This window comes from Polistes canadensis, unplaced genomic scaffold, assembly GCF_001313835.1.
Source record: "Polistes canadensis isolate GaletaPanama2010 unplaced genomic scaffold, ASM131383v1 scaffold_398, whole genome shotgun sequence".
Lineage (NCBI taxonomy): Eukaryota > Metazoa > Arthropoda > Insecta > Hymenoptera > Vespidae > Polistes > Polistes canadensis.
The window spans coordinates 22,810-40,712 of record NW_014569945.1 but is presented as its reverse complement, the minus strand read 5'-3'; the positions used below and the strand labels follow the sequence as shown (position 1 = coordinate 40,712).

The following is a 17,903-nucleotide window of genomic DNA, read 5'->3' as shown; positions in this document are numbered from 1 at the left end:
CTTTTCTCATATATTTTTCTTCTTAAATTATTTATATCTCTTTTTACACTATTTTATCTTTTTCATCTTCTTACTCTTATTTATTTTCTTTTTCCTATATTTCTTCTACACATCTTCCTACCCTTCCTACTCTCTCTCTCTCTCTCTCTTCTTATCTCTCCGTCTATGGTATTTTCTCTTTAATTCTCGATCGATATCTCTCGATAATTCTGACCATACGAAAAAGGGTGGAACCAATTGCCAGCCAGCCAGCACATGTCTCTTCCCTACGATCTCTTATCTGTTATCTTCAAATTGTTTTTTCTCTTTTTCTTTCTCATATTTAATATTATTAATACCATTCTTTATAAACAATTCGATCAAATAATAATTCTTTCATATTTCGATTAAAAATTAAAAATGTTTAGTTGATGTTATATATTATATATAGGGGCAAGTGGATATTATATTTTATATTTTCTTTCTATTTTATTTTATTTTATTTTTTGTCGTCGTCCGTCGTCGTCTTATCTATTTTATTTATCTTCATTTGAGATATACTTGTATACTAGTAACGCGTTCGTTTTATCTCAATGATTTCGTTTTTTTATATTCTTTTTTTCTTCTTGTTTTTTTTTCTCCACAATTTTTCCTTATCCACGTGTTACGTGTATGTATTTATCTATGTTCGAATTCGTTCTCGTTTTATATTATCATATTTAACGAAACGATGCGTATAAGATGTTAATCGAAATAATATACGAAATAAAAATTATCTAAATGTATTCATAAATTTTAATTATCTTGAAATATCGTTTTTCGGATGTAAAACAGGAAAAAAACAATACATATATAATATAAAACGTCAATCTCATTTTATTGTACTTATATAATTATAATAAATAAAAATTAACGATAATTTCATCTTATACATACAAAATTTTTTATTGAATATCTCGAAAATGTGAAGAATTTTTAACCAAAATAATGTGATATATAAATATAAATTGATCATAAAAATAAATGACGATTAATAAATCTTCTGAAGAAGAATATTTAAATGGGTAAAACGGAAAGAATAAAAAATAATAACTTGCAGAAGATAAGGATAAGAAAATGATCATTCAACATGGTTTCAGGATCACATAAGAGAAAGATGATTCAAAAAAATATCTTCTTACCGAGACAGATAGATGATCATCGAGCGAGTCGATCTATCTATCGATCGATCGATCGATCCTTCGATCCTTCAATGGAAGAACGAATCCTTTCTTTCTTCCTTTCTTTCTTTTTCTTTTGGTTCGTTGCTTTCAAATAAGATGAAGTAGAACGAAGAAGAAGAAAAATATGAAAAAGATAAAGATTAAAATGAAGTCCGATGAAGTAGAAGATGAAAAAGAAAAAGATGAAGAACAAGATGAAGATGAAGAAAAGAAAATATGAAAAAGATAAAGATTAAGATGAAGTCCGATGAAGTAGAAGATGAAGAAAAGAAAAAGATGAAGAACAAGATGAAGATGAAGAAGAAGAAGAAGATGGAGATGGAGAAGAAGAAGAAAAGAAAATAAGAAAAGATAGAAGAAAAGAACGATGGTCGCGATACGATCTGACCGGAGAGAACCGCAATGGAAAAAGGTTTAAACGTATACGAAACGCTAACGTCTTCGATAGCATCTCTCCTCACTCTATCTCTATCTTTTTCTTTCTTCTTCCCTTGATATATATACAGGGTGCATCAAAAGTTTTCTAGATGGGGGTTTCAACTATTTCAATAAATATAGATCGAAAGCTCATAAGTATACCCATAAATTTTCGTCTCTTAGTAATTTATATTCAAAATTAATTATTATTCTTCTTGTTTTTTTCTTTGAGATACACTTTAGATTCATTTGTTTTTCTCTTTGGCAAATTATCAAATTACAAAGTGTTTAACTCGTTAAATTGATTATTTCATTTATGGGTATGAACAATTTTAAAAATCAACTTTTCATAGTATTTTAAAAATGATCTAACAGATAAAAATCAATATATATATATATATATATATATATGTATATACATATATTATTACAATTAGTCATCGCAATTGCTGCATTGGAGGAGAAATCCTCTTGTTATAATTCTTAAATGTGAATTAACAACAAAATATTCATATAATTTATATTTAAAATCAATTATTCTTTTTTTTTTCTTTCTCCAAACATATTTTAATTCAATTATTTCTTTCAAATAACAAAAATCAACAATGTCATGCAGTTTATAATAATTAATAAGGTAATTACAATGATTAGATGTGATTTCCAATAATAATAATTAATTCATTTTAGAAATCATTTGAATACTTTTGGCCCAGCCTAGAAATTTGTGACCCTTCATCCTGTATATGTGTGTGCGCGCATCTTTTTCTTTCTCTTTCTCTTTTTTCTTTCAATCCCTCGTACATGAAAGCACTGCAACTAACAAGACTCTACAGTACAGATTCTCTGACGGAACTTAACAAAAAAATCTTTTTACATCTGATTAAAGAACCGATCTCGGTAGAGAATCTTACTTGCAACTAAGATCACCTATTCTAAATGCACTACCTTGAAAGGAATAACGATATCCTTCTTTGCCTTTTTCTTTTCTTTAATTTATCTAACAATAATATAACCTTTTTACATATTTCATTTCTTTGAAATATTAAATTGTCTCAAAAGTTTCTAACTAATTGTAAGTTAAGTCAATGACATTTTTACTAAATCATATTTAAATCATTAATAATAATAATAATAATAATAATAATCATTATCATCATAATTTCCTCCTGGTCATAGAATAAGACATTTGTTTTTTTATCAAGGACGAATTCTGATATTGCATACACAAACAGTTTTCTTCCGTTCCATTCTGTTCCGTTTCTTACTTCGTGATACCCTGTTTTATTTTTATTATTTTTTTTTTTTTCTATTCCTTTACAATATCCCTGTTTTCGAATGAGAGAGATGGAACACACGACAACAGAGGATTCCCATGGTGCACGGAAAATTAGAAGCACGGTATATATGAGATTATACGGCACGGTGGGCATACTCGGCCATTGTTGCCAACGAAAATTACACTCTTCAAAATCCATTGTAACAGATTGCAGGTCCCGTCTTTAGATTTTCTTCGACGACCATGAATCACCCCCATCACCCTAACATCCTCACTTTTTAACAGCCCTCCCTTCCCTTCCCTTCCCTTCTCACCTAACCGATCCTACGTTAATAATTTTTTTCTGTTCTTCCAATTAATTGTTTATTATCCCCCCTCCCCTCTCTTCTTCAATTTTTTAATCCAATCGCGTACAACAAGTTTTTCTATCTTATTCAAATGTAAAAACTACTACTTATTATTATTGTTATTATTATTATTATTATTATAGGACAGAAAAAGAACATAGAAAATTGTTAAGAGTAATAAGAATTTTTGTATTTATTCAATATTTGAGATCAATTAATAATAATTTTATTATCGAATTTTTATCGATTATTATTCGATCACTAATATCATACAATTCTTCTTATATTAATCATGTTCACATTAATGTTCCTAAAGCAGCAATTTTATTAACAAAAATAATATTAATTATTATTATTGTTCTATTGTATAAACTAATAGGATTAGAATTAAACTGAAAAGAATGAGAAATAGATAGAGGGGGTAGGAAGTTTTAAAACAATCTAATATTACGTTAACAGAAAATGATTTTAAAATGACAATGGTAATGTTTCGAAATTAAACAGAACATATAGGATATTGTTGAAAAGCATTCCGTTACAGTTTGATTCGAGAAAAAGAAAGAAAGATCGACTAATACTTACACAAATGTACATAGTGATAAATACATATATAGTTGAGGATTGAAGAAGAATACCGTGAGATGTAAGATCACGGATAAAGATCATCTGAACAAACGAAACAACCGAGACCAATTGGAAATTTTACGAGGGACAAATTTATTTCATACACCATACTCTCTCTCTTTTTCTTTCTCTCTCTTTCTATATTTCTCTCACAAAGAAAGATCACAAAATGCATCAAACCGAAAATAATCGATTCGGTTGACTCGAACTTGTCCGTATACTTTGAAATGAAACTTTGATCAGGATTTATATTCTGTTTTGATCGAAAAGTATTCGTACCCCTCCCAATCAGAAAAGAAAATCAAATCACAGATTGCAATGCTATAAATTGTGCATCTTTGCAATTTCCTTGAAAAGTTTTGGTAAATATTTTTTATACTAAAAGTGAATAGATTTTAATGAAACTTATATTAAATTAAAGTAAACTCCTTTGTCTATACGCAAAATACCATTTCGAGTTATAAATTTAGCATGTAAAGTTCAGAAAATGTCAGAGAATGCAATGCTGTAAATTGTGCATCTTTGCAATTTCTTTGAAAACTTTCGGTAAATATTTTTAATACTTTCAGCAAATAGATTTTAATGATTTTTATATTAAATTAAAGTACATTCTTTTGTCTACGCGTAGAATACTATATCGAGTTATAAATCAATCTGAAAAAGTTCATAAAATGGCAAAGAAAAGTTGGCGGACTAGGCATTGTTAACATTGCCGGGGGAGGTTTGGCTTTGACAGTAACATATATAATATATATTTTTATATATAAGTAACTTATATATAAATATTATATAAATATTAAATTTATCGATGGAAAATATTAAGAGAAAAAGTCAACGAATTAATAGTATTATTCACCTAATATATAATATATTTGTGTGTGTTATAATATCTCTACTCCTTTTTCTTTTTCCCCCCTCCCCCCTTTTTTTCTTTCTTTATTCATTTGTGTTATACGTAACGTGGAAGTTATGCAAATGGCGGACTTCGATCGACGATAAACAGCCAGCAGCCACTCTTTTTCTTTTTATATTTTTCTTTTCGTTTTTTTTCTTCTCTTTTGCTGTCTGATTCAACGATACTCGATGTAAAATTTTCGGTATTGACGTCAACCAATTCCCTTTCAGATATTATAATGGAAAAATGTGTTAGTATAATATCTAAAGAACTGGAACATATTATCGGATATTCTCTTATGTTTAACGTTATAACGTTTATTCTTAAATAATTTTCAAAGATTCTAAAGTATCTTTAAATATCTTACGATTAATATTCTTATAGAATTTCTTTTCGTAATTACTATTTTCTTTTTTCTTTTTAATTTCGTTATTGGGGGTCAAAGGGGGGAACGAAAAATATTTTTATTTAAACAATTTTTTAATGTTGTAATAATATTTTTCTTATTTTATTCATTTGTTCTGATAAATTCTCTAGTTACTTTTATACACTTAATCTCTTCGATATATTTTTTTTATATATATATATAATATTAACAAATATATTTTCAAATATATTTATTATAAATAAAATAAATCAAAACACGTTGAGAAGAGATATATTTTTCATGTATAAGATAAAATGATCGAACCTATAATGTGTGTTCGATTAATAAAAATAAAAAAAAAAAATAATATATAAAAAGAGAGAGATCCCCTTATCGAATAATTTCTCTTATAAATAAAATAAAATAAAATAAAATAAAATAAAATAAAAAGACACGTTAAAGATATTCCATGTATTCAAAACGGTTGATAGTGTGACTCATGCTAGTGTGGATAATCGCAATTCTAAGAAAATGTTTCGCGTGCTTGAAGATACGAAGAGTGGAAGGGAAAAAAGGAAAAAGATGGAAAAAGCAACGAAAAAAAGAAATACATTAAAAAAAAAAGAAAAGAAAGAGAGAAAGAATGTTACAAGAGAGAACGTCACGCAAAGTATGAAATTTTATGAAATTACGAGGGGATAAGTAAGTATTCGAAAGTATAGAGAATTTTTTGTCCTTTTTCTCTTTTTCTTTATTTATATTTTTTTTTTTTTTCTTAATTTTCTTCCTCCTCATCTCGAGTATATCTATCCTTCCTTCGAAGGATAATTAAAGCGTATCCTCTGGTGGACGATTCCTTGGGTGCATTGCGTCGTTCGATAAGAAGAACGACGATAGTTTCGTATCACATCGAACCTCCTCTCGTGTAAGTAATTTTCCACGAGAATAATTGCCTAGAAAGATTACTATCGCAAGCAACCAAGCAAGCAACCAAGCAAGCAACCAAGCAAGCAAGTAAATAAGTAAGTAAGTAGGTATCACATAGGTGTTACGTTTTGCAACCTCTTGCTTGCTATGTAAAACTTAATAAAGGTATTACTTTTCATATTAGAAAATTATTTTTCAAATAACTGAAATATTACACGGAGAAATTCAGTAATGCAACAATTTAATTATATCGGGGTATTGGCTAATAAATAATATATATATATATATATCAGTAGTTGTGTGTGTTTTTTTATTTTACATATAAAATATATTAAAGAGTTTTATTTTTATTATTCGAATAAAATAATAATAATAATAATAATAATAAGCGTAAGAATTTTAATTGAATTATTAAAAATAATATTAATTTATAAGGTCTGAAATTTTGCGAAAAGAAAATAATTGAAGAAAAAAAACGAATGAATTAAAAATGATCCCCTCACAGCGTTATAGATAAAGATTATTTATCTTATTAATTTGTCTAATGAATAATATTTAAAATCGAGTTATATATATATATTTACGAATGATATAAAATTTATATTAAACGTGAGAAAGCTTTCACGTGAGAATAATTTTTCACGATATTGCGAGAGAACGTTTAATCTTGTACGTGTCTAACCATACTATTTATCTATCTAATCCTTATCCTAATCCAAGACGAATACTAATCCCGTTTGCTCAACGTGCAAACGAGTAAAAATGAAAGATTACGCGAGTTATGATCATATACACGGAAGAAAGCTAAATTATGACTTTCTTTTTCCCGACGACATTAGAATAATCCTAATCTCGTTATTACTTCATTTATTATAACATTTATAAAATTTCATTGACGAAAGAACAATTTAACATTGTCATAGTTATTACAAATGTATTTGAAGATACGACAATTATTCGTTTGATATAACAATTTTATACAATTATTCTATATATCGTAAAGTAATTATTTATATTTCTTTTTTTAACATATTTTCTTATTATATATATATAATCAGATGTTTATTGCACAACTTACAAAGTTTTTTACAATGTCTTATCATTATTTCACTTATATTTATCTCACATTTTTGTATTTTCTTATTATATATTTAAATTAAAAATACAAAATATGTTATTTTTATTGTTTAATCTTTGTGCAAAAAAAAAAGAAGCAAAAAACAAAGCGAAATTATTTTCCAGAACTACTTAGTGCTCTTGTTAGAATACATATTTAATACACGGATATAATTGAACACATCTTTATAAATCTATTTCATACACACACACACACATTTATCCACGCATAAAGGATACACAAACACGTTATTAAAGTTGCTCCAAACATGTTATTTTCTCTCCTACTCTTGATATGTTTCACATATCGTATATACACAAATACATACATATATACATACATATGTATAAACGTGTAAGTTTGCTGTTGTGAATATCTGATCGGTAAAAAGAAGTTCGATTGGTCTTGGTCGGATTTAAAGCCATCCCACCAAGTAAACTCGCATCGAAACGACCAACCAATCAACGTTCTGACTGATAAGGGAAGCCATAATTAATGCGATTTGTTAAACGTGTCGGCTGACGCCAATGACTATACTCGTTCGAAGGAAAACACCGTTCTCGTCGTAGTACTTGTTCGATCTTTAGTCTTTCTGCCGCTAGATCGATCGATCGATCGATTAATCGTTTGCTTCTTTGCTTTTTAACTTGCTCGTGTTCTCGTTCCAAAATTTTCCTTTCGATTTGATTTTTGTTTTTTTGTTTTTTTTTTTCCATTTTATTCCTCATTATTCGAACAATTTAACACGCGATGTTGTTATAAATTACACACACACAGACACACACAATTATAATATAAATATATATTTAATTGTGTTCACATACACCCAACAATTCGATAATATTATAAAAATCTAATTTTACGTAATGGATGAAAAGTGAACTAAAATGTGTTTTTAATTAAAAAAAAACGCGAGAACTCTTTGTGTGAATTTTTGTGTGATTATTAATAATAAAAGTGTGTTGGTTAAATCGTTTTTAAATTTGACAGAATTCAACTAAATAGATAATATATAATATATATTATCGGTGATCTGTGTTATTCAATAGGTTTTTATTAAAGGTAATCATGCTCACTTAGTTCCCAATCACAAATACACTTTATTTAATCGTAATTTTTGTCTAGATATATTTATTTCCATATTCATTCGTGTAATATTTTTATTTGTCATTATTTAATATATAGATAACATTATAAGTGAAATCATATTTTGTTCTATTTATTTTTTCGAGAGAGACCAAAATTATTATATCGAAATTAATAAATAAGGGAAAAATATATAATCGTATAACGGGTGGTGTACCTTCAATGTTCTTTCTTTTTCTTTTCCTTTTTTATATATATATATATACATATATTGAAGAAAATAAAAAGAAAGAAGTATAAGAGGAGGAAGGGGGAAGGAAAGAAGCAAACGGAGACAGGTACAAATACCTTTCTTTTCTTTTTCCCTCTCTCTCTCTCTCTCTCTCTCTCTCTAAGACAATTAGATCAATGTAAATTTTTTCCTTGTTTTTTTTTTTTTTGTTTTTTCCTTTCTTTCGTATAATAATCTTTAATTATCGTCTGGAAAAATAAAAAAAAAAAAGAGAGAAAAAAAGAATAAGGCATATCGTAAGACTTCATTAATAATACTGTTTTTCTTCGAGTTTATCGGTTCGTAAGCATGTTCAAAGTATTCTAGAAACTCGCGAGACTTGTGCTCGTTACGGACGATAAACGTTCTTAAAAAAGATCACGAAAGAAATAAAGAAAAAAAATTATCTTTTCAAGGTCTTTCTCGTGTCTTCCAAATTTCCAATTTCTCTCTCGCGCGTCTGCTTTTTTTATTTTACTTTATTTTCTTTTATTTTATTTTATTTTATTTTATTTTATTTCATTTTTTTGTTGTATCCTCGATAAATATTAAAAAATAATATTTAATCTTACACCACACAAATTTTCAACATATCTAACGATATTTTTTTTTCTCAAACGTAAGAGATACGAAAAATGTGTATGGAAGAATATATAATATAATAAAAGATGAGAAGCCTCCCGAAATATTCTAAAATAATATTTCAAAATCAACCGCTCTCTCTCTCTCTCTTTTTGCAAACTCATTTCAATCCAATTAATTTAATAACCCAATAAGAAAAAAAATAAAATGAACAATAAAATTAGTCTGGCAAAAGAGTTTCATGAAAAAAAAGTAGAATAATTTCGTGGAACAACTTTTTGAAAGCCCTACCTACCCCCGAACCTCTACCTTCACCTCGTAGAGACATTTCATTTCCATCGTTTAGTAAAAAAATAAAACATTGAAACAGAACAAAAAAAAAAAAAAGAAATAAAAATGAATATAATGACGAACGTTTGTGTGCAGGATATTCTCGGTGTAATTTCGAACGATAGGATTTTCTCCAAGAATATTTATACGATCTAATGATCTTGTATACATATACATATATATATGCAATAATACATAGATTAGGCGATACGTCGATGAAAGAAATTACACAACAAAATAGTAGTTTTAATACGGGTTCTGCCATAATAATGTTCGCAGACGATATAAAAGGAACAATTTATAAGCTTACTATATCCAAATCGCAACCAGTAATTATGTCGCCGTATTTCCTTTTCAATATAGAATACTAATTAACTTTGTGTGACGTACTATAACACACAGATACACGCATACACATACACGCGAACGGAGAGAAAGAGAGAGAGAGAGAGAGAGAGAAACATAAATATACGTAACAGACGATACATATACATATAATTTTTGAATGATCGATAAAGAAGTTTTATTTCAATTGTAAATTTTTCTAGTAAAATTGATTTTATTAAATATTTTACCGCCCCCTCCCCCCGCCTCCGACTCCCCAACGTTTTTGATTTCGTTAGATTAAATATTTCTTTTAGGATATTTTCGCAAAATTTTTCCCCGACCTTTTCTTGCTTCGCTTTATTTTAATTTTCTTATAATTCGCACAAATATTTCCCCTTATTTTTCTTATATTTGGGATTTTTTATTTCTTTTTATTTTTATTTTTTTTTTTGAGGGTGGTTTTTGTAACACATATTTGTCAATTATTTTTAAAACATATTGCTTTCGATATGGTTCTTTTCTTTTTTTTCTTGCAAGATATTATTTATATTTATACATTGAAGAGAGATGGTTAAAAAAAAGGAAGAAATAGAGAAATGAAGGAAAGATATAATTAGATAAGAAAAATAAATGGACAAATGTAGTAAACGTCTTTTTAAAATTGTCGCTACACGGCTCGCCAAAGACATCTGTTTTCAAAGTGAGAAACATCTATTTTAAAACCTAAGCACCCCATACCTACCACACGTGGGAACAAGTTTTTCGTCAAATGAAATAATTTTCTTATTTATTATTTTCTTTCTAGTTTTTTCTATTATTTAAACACATACCAATCTTTCTTTCCATCTATTAATCTATCAATTTATCAATTTATCTATTTCATTTTCACTCAAACGAATTTCTTTTTATTTCCTTCTTTTTTTGTGTACATTTCTTCTTCCTACGCGACTTTTAAATCCTTTTATTTATTTGTTCTTGAATTTTTTCCACTCGCCGCGTTCTCTTTTATTCTCGCACGATTTTCTCGATGTTTCGAATATTAATTATCGAGCTTTTATTATTCGTGCATTTTTCCGACGATCAAAAATAAACGTCATGTATATTCTCTTCAATTATACGTCAGTCGACGTTGTTTTTCGCATATAGAATCGGATCGAACTAGCTTTTAATATCTTATTTCCATATTTCTATTATTTTTTCTTTCTATTTTTATTTTCCTAATCGCTTTATATAATGTGTAAATAAAATTAATAATAAATATATTAATTGTTTTTTTTTTTTTCTATATGAGCATGCGAAAATGCGATACAGCATGCAATAACACACCAGATATATATATATATATTTCTGATTATAAAACTTATATATTCCGCCATTTTATTTTAAAATAACCTATAATTCACGCGACCCCTTACATGAACGTAAAAATATTTTATGAAATCTTTTCCTCCTATAAAAAAGAAAAAAGTCAATATGTACTTCATTTATACGTAATTCTTATGTATACTACTTTAATTAAAATTAAAAATTACAATTAAATTACAAACAAACGATAATAATATATATCTAAAAACAAAAGAATTCGTGAAAATCTTTTGTTAAAGTTATGTGGAACCCGTAGAATTCCGTGGAATAGAATTTGAAGACCACTTGTTATAAAGTATTTTAAAATACGATATTAAATCTTTCCATTTATTTAAATAAACACACACACAACACACACTTACCACGCGTTCCTCATAATATATATGAAATTAATTAACCAATTCGTGTTTCTTTCTCCTTATTTATTAATTTATTTATTCATTCAATCTCGTTTGTGTTGTGTGAGGAAGATTTAAAAAAAGAAAAAAAAAAGGTAATATTCTCCCCCGCCATGATGTTTCTCCGACCACCTCTCGTAACATTTATTGTATATTGTATATATACTCTATAATACACACATATATATATACCCTTTTCTTCTTCACAATGAAGTCCTCGCGCGATTTATCTGAGTGCACGATCTATACACGAGGCATTATGACAAAGGCGGTAACAGGATCAAGAGATCGAAGATCACAGACAACCCAGGCATTGTTGGCACTCGTGCCAACCCGTGTCGACCGTTCCGTTGTGTTTAATCGTGTTAACAAGGAGGACTCTGGGGACTCCTCTTCCTTCCACCACCCACCACTCACCCCCTATACAGAATATATATATATGTATATATATTAGGGTGAACCAAAAATTCTCGTGCGTTTTATATATTATTTCCAAAGTCACAATTTTACAAAAACAATCAACATTATGCAATTTATAACACAATTTACAACAGAATGTACGTGTACGTATTTTAATTTTACCCTAATATTATTATGTTGCACGAAATAACACGTTAAATGTGTTCGGGGGGTTATCGATGTGTAGATTAATAATATTAATTTCCATAAACTTTTTTTTAGACAAGAATATTTCCCCCGACAATCTAACGTGTATGTATAATCTAACGAGATTACCAGTAAAAAGAGAGAAGAAAAGAAAAGTTTATTTTTGTAATTACAAATATTACAATACTTTTACTAATCGAATTATAATTATGGATGTTGTGATACTATTATATCGGTTAATGTAATTTATTGTATTATATATCGTTTCAGAATGGTGTTGATTTTAAACGGGGTCCTTCAGGAAGATGTCCCAACGGACAGTAGATCGTTATACGTGTCACACCCCGTATATCGTGAGACCGCAACGCAACTTCACTCAATACCCGCAAAATTGGTGGGCCCGGTCGGCCTTTTGTACGTCCAGCAACGAGAAATGGCAGCCACTGTACCAATGGATAGTTAGTATAATATCATATTATTATTATTATTATTATTATTATTATTATTATTATTTTTTGTTGTTTTCGACGAGACTTCCACGAGAATATTTTACTCTGATTAACTCGCCGTTTCTTGTCTCTAAAATGAGAATGATTTAGAGATTATAATAAAAAGAAATAGAGATAGAAAAAGAGAGAGAAATTAAAAACTTGACCCAATACTCTCGCGCAACCATGTATACATTTATTTCAAATGATATCGAAATGAAGAAACCACATTGCTAAGAGTTAATGCGATATCAAGCTACTGAGATATTGACGTAACCTGCTTTTGTCGAAAAGATTAATTAAATTGGGTTAAACTTAATGATTCGTTTTCTAGATGACGAAATTTCAAGTCACATATATTAAACCCAGGAAAAAGATAATGATATATATATATATATATATGATTATACTTTATAATGAAATATTATATAGAAAAAAATAATTAATTATAATTTTGTAATATATATAAAGTAAAAGAAAAATCAATAAATGATATTAAATTTAAAAAATGAAACGTAGCATATTGTTGAAGACAACAAAATTATATTTTATTATTATAGAATCGTCTCTCTCTCTCTCTCTCTCTCTCTCTCTCTCTTACTTATATCTATCTATCTGTCTATCTATCTATCTTTTTTATCTTTTTCTTCAATATTTTTGTTTTTTTTTTTCTTTTTTTCTTATTTTAAAGCATTTTAAAGCAAGTAGCGTGAGAAAATAGGCTTTTTACCGTGGCTTATATATACATACACATATACTACTCGTCGAAAAGCCACTTTGGAATTCACCGTACTAAGTGCTCTCCTCTTCTTTTCCTTTCGCAGAGAACGTGAGCATCCTCGGCTCGGACGACATGACTACGTGCATAATCGTCGTCGTGAAGCATTCCGGTTAGTATATACTTATATATACACGTGCATACATATATAGGTATATTTCTCTTTAAATAAATACCATTGAGAGAAACGAGAAAACGACAAACACATATCTACCCTTATACTTGGCCTAAGTAAGTGAAAAATCAGATAACGAGATAGAATATTTATATAAAAAAGAAAAAGAAACAAAATATAAATAAAGAGGAATAAGATTATATTATAATATATTGTATTAATACGTATAAATCATTTTTATTCCTAACATATTGCTACATAAAGTGTAAAAAAAAAAACAAAACAAAAAAATATATTTTTCTTTCCAATCAATAAAATTACTATGTATGTGTTACTATATGTATATTACAGATTTTTAGATTTTATTGAATAATAATTAATTATTCAATTGTGACTGTATAAATATATAAAAAAAGAAAAGCGTATTAGGGAAATTGCAAATATTATATTATTTAAATTTGCAGGATCGGGTGCGTCAGCCTTGGCACACCTGGATGGCGCAGGTACGGAAGATGCCGCAGCTGCCATGATTCAAAGGGTGACAGAATTATCTATTGGCTTTCCGGAAGGTCGTTTAGAATTACAGTTGGTCGGTGGTTATTCCGACCCAAAGAATTACTCCGAGGAATTGTTTTATAATATTTTATGTAAGTATTCAACACACTTTTTGTGTTTTAAATTAAATTAAAACTCAATACTGGAAAATATCTGTATGTTGTTGTTTTTTCTTTTTTTTTTTTTATATATTCTTAAAAGCTGCCTTTCACAAACAACCCGTCGAAATCGACTTAACGTTGTGCTGTGTCGGTGAACTGAACACCACCGTAAGAGCTGGCATCCATTGGCCTGTGATCTATGGTATCGGATTGAACTTGAAGACCGGCGAGATCTTCCCTGCAACCTTCCCTGACAAGGGCCCCGATCAGCCGCTCAGGTGTGCCAGACAGTTAACCGGAGGTCAACAGGTGCATGTGCGCTGTTATCTAAATGGAAGAGAAAAATTAATAGTAGACTAGACAAGTCGCGCGTTTTCTATATATGTACTACATTTAAATATAATATGCATTACACTGTTTTTTAACTTACAAGGACTCCATTCGGAATACCGATTTTTTTTGTCAAACTCTACACAATGCAAGCAAGTGAAATCGCATACTCTCAACCGTTTTCAAAAAAAAAAACTTTAAGGGAGAAATTTCACGTGCATTCTTACGTACCAATTCGTTTCGTGTTAAATGGGAAAACAAATATATATATATATATATATAGAAAAAAAATATACATGTGGGGTGGTATTGAAAAGTTTTGAACCTAACACGAATTTTAAGGGATTCAATTAATTATCGTTAATGATTCGCGATATACTCGACGTTTAAACCCAATAAAGAAAATTAATTCTATAATTGAGTTTTAAGAAATGGTATTTGAAAATTTGTAGGTTCTCGACGTCTACGACTACAACCTGGGATTACTTAGAATCGGTCCCTTTAATTACGATCCCTTGAGAGGTGTCGACCTTTGGCTATCTCAAACCGATCAATTCATCCTTCAACATCTATCGACGTCACCGGAAGTTGAACTTCCTCATTTCGCGTCGCAGGTGATTATTTTATTTTCCTTTTTAACGAAATGAATTTTATAAATCCAAAAAATCAATCGACCAATATCTCACAATTTTTGTTATACATTTTATTTATCTCTTTTATCGATAAAACAATCTTTTAAAATACTTAATAATATACACATGTTAAAAGTACTTTTTCATAATGGTTTTTATTTATTTATTTATTTTTTTTGCATTTATATTTCAGATACGAGCAACGCTTAAATATATCCAGGACAATCAATTTCCGGCTGTTACCGTCTTCCGGGATAATAGGCCTCATTATTATCGTCGGGATGAAACAACTGGTATCTGGCAACCAATACGATACTAATTATTGCACTTATATATGAAAATATATACGTGCGCGCAAAACTTCACATTGTCTTTTCTTATAGGAGCATACAAAAATTAATTAATTGATTAATTAATGCTCGCGAATATCCATCAGTTTTTATTTTATTTCATTTTATTTTATTTCATTCGTTTTTTCAACCTCTATCATGAAGAAGAAGAAGAAGAAGGAGAAAATATTATTTTCAATGAATAATTGCGAGTCACTAAAATAACGAATATGATAACACAACAACAACGCAAAAAATAGCGAAATTAGAAAAAAGAATAATTAATAATAATAATAAACCGTTTGTCGAAAGTGCGAAAGAGAAGAGAGAGACAAGATTTTAATTAAAAATTACTTACAACTCTCTCTCTCTCTCTCTCTCTCTCTTTCTCTCTCGTTGAGTTTGTAAATCAATCAATAAATTAAAATAATATTATATAGTTACGCGCATAATACACATTACACATATACACGTGTTACTACCTTGAACTCGACAGTACATAAAATTAAAAAGTGAAAGGGGTAAGGAAAAAGGAGGAAAAAAATATTTGTGAAAGGGAAAAATTCTTTTTCTCTCCCGAGGTTGTTTTTTCTCCCCTAATAATAATAATAATAAAAAGAAAAGAACAATCGCACAACGAATATTTCAACGTGTATTTGCCATAAACAATAAAAAGGAAAGTTATAGCATTAGACGGATAGTGTTAAGAGAGTTTATATATATATAGGGAATATTAATTAATTAATAAAAAGAAAAAGAAGAATAATAAAAAAAGAATAAAAAGGGAAAGAAAACAAAAAAGATAGATACAAAAAATATGAGGAAACAAAGTAATTATACTAACTTCACGTGCGAGAATATAATGATGATGATGTGTACATAATTATCTCTTTTTAAAACAGGCATATATATATTATTACCAAGGCCGTATTAATGAGTGTGTTAACTGTGCAATGACACAGGGCCCCGCGCCGCTGAGGACCCTACTAAGCGCAAAAAATTGGAAAAAGAATGTCAATTAATTTTTATATTTTCGATTATTATATAAATTAATATTTATGTGCATAAATATCTTTCATATTTAATTGAATTAAATAATTATTTAAATATTTTTCCATTTCATGCAGGGCTCCCCGCAAAATGTAGAAACGAGCCTCATATATACACATATACGTATTGTTGACAAATTCGCGATTTTGGAAATAAATAATCCTGTTGTTTTGGTAAGGGATGACAAACAATACGCTGCCAAGCTTTTCGAAATCGCTCCTCTTTCTGTTGTGTTTCTCTATCACAATTTTTAATTATTAATATTATTATTATTATTATTATATTATTATTATTATTATTATTATTTTATCTTTTTTTTTTAATCTTCCGTTTATATGTCCCGATTTATGTCGAAGAAGAAGGGTTGGACGAAGGTTCGAAGAAAGACAAAAATAGGAAACAATTTGTTCTCGATAATAAAGTAGATCCCATCGTTACCGATCTCGTCTATATTTTATAAAACAAAAAATATTCCGATATTATATATTTACATAGATATATTCGATTTTTCTTTATCGATAAACGCCGCAAACGCTTAAAACCAGTGTCTTATTTACTTATACGAAATGTGTAAACATAAATAACACGTGCAAGGATGTATTTAAATTTTTTTTTAGTTTTTTATCCCTCATAACAAAAATTAAATAATTATCTACGATTATATATGTATATGTATATTTATATACATAAGTGTATGTATACACGCTCGAGTTACTAAGTAATCATCTATTATAACATCATTTCAGTTTTTCTCACGATTAATTATAATAATAGTAATGATTTTTTTGCGAAAAGGTGAAAGAAAAAACAGAAAAAAAGGAAGAAAGCGACTGTTTTCCTTTTGAACAAGGAATAAAGGAAGAAAAAAAGAAAAAAAAAATAACATACATACATACATACATACATATATGTGCATTTTTTACATTCTACTTACAATATTACATTAGATGTTCCGAAGTTATACGTGGTGTGTTCAAAATGGTGGCCTTAGCATTAATGCAATAATGAAAGATAAAAGAAGAAAAAAAAATATCTCATAATAAATGACTTATATGCATTTTCTATTTCCTTCAACGTAATTTCAAAGCACATAATACACTAATACGTTGACTCTCATAATATTTTCTGATATATTAATTTGTTCAATTGTTAAAAATCGCGACAATTTATTTGACAACCTAGTATATTAATTATGATTAACTACATTTATTTTCATTAGTAAAGAAATTTAATTGCGAAATAATTTATTATTTAAATATATATATATATTCTTAGTTAATATGATAAAAGATACAAATAATTTATAATAATCATATTATAATTGGTTTTTAATATTACCGCTTACTTTCAAACTGTTCAATATGTCACGTGATGTTTTTACTCAGAAC

At 28.3% G+C, this 17,903-nt stretch overlaps 1 protein-coding gene across 3 annotated transcripts in view; it reads left to right on the top strand.

The window, feature by feature from the left end:
• The window catches only part of LOC106792260 (protein N-terminal asparagine amidohydrolase), a 40,949-nt gene extending 25,156 nt beyond the window's left edge, over positions 1-15,793 (top strand). For 2 of the 3 annotated variants that reach the window (XM_014758533.1, XM_014758531.1), the window contains exons 4-9: positions 12,408-12,595; positions 13,450-13,515; positions 13,983-14,165; positions 14,275-14,483; positions 14,957-15,118; positions 15,330-15,793. In XM_014758533.1, the coding sequence (XP_014614019.1) occupies positions 12,409-12,595; positions 13,450-13,515; positions 13,983-14,165; positions 14,275-14,483; positions 14,957-15,118; positions 15,330-15,455 (933 nt within the window). In that variant the 5' untranslated portion in view covers position 12,408 and the 3' untranslated portion in view covers positions 15,456-15,793. Of the gene's footprint in view, positions 1-8,129; positions 8,235-12,407; positions 12,596-13,449; positions 13,516-13,982; positions 14,166-14,274; positions 14,484-14,956; positions 15,119-15,329 lie in introns of those variants that run through there. The other variant, XM_014758534.1, reaches the window with a different exon arrangement.
• The last annotated feature ends 2,110 nt before the right edge of the window (positions 15,794-17,903 follow it).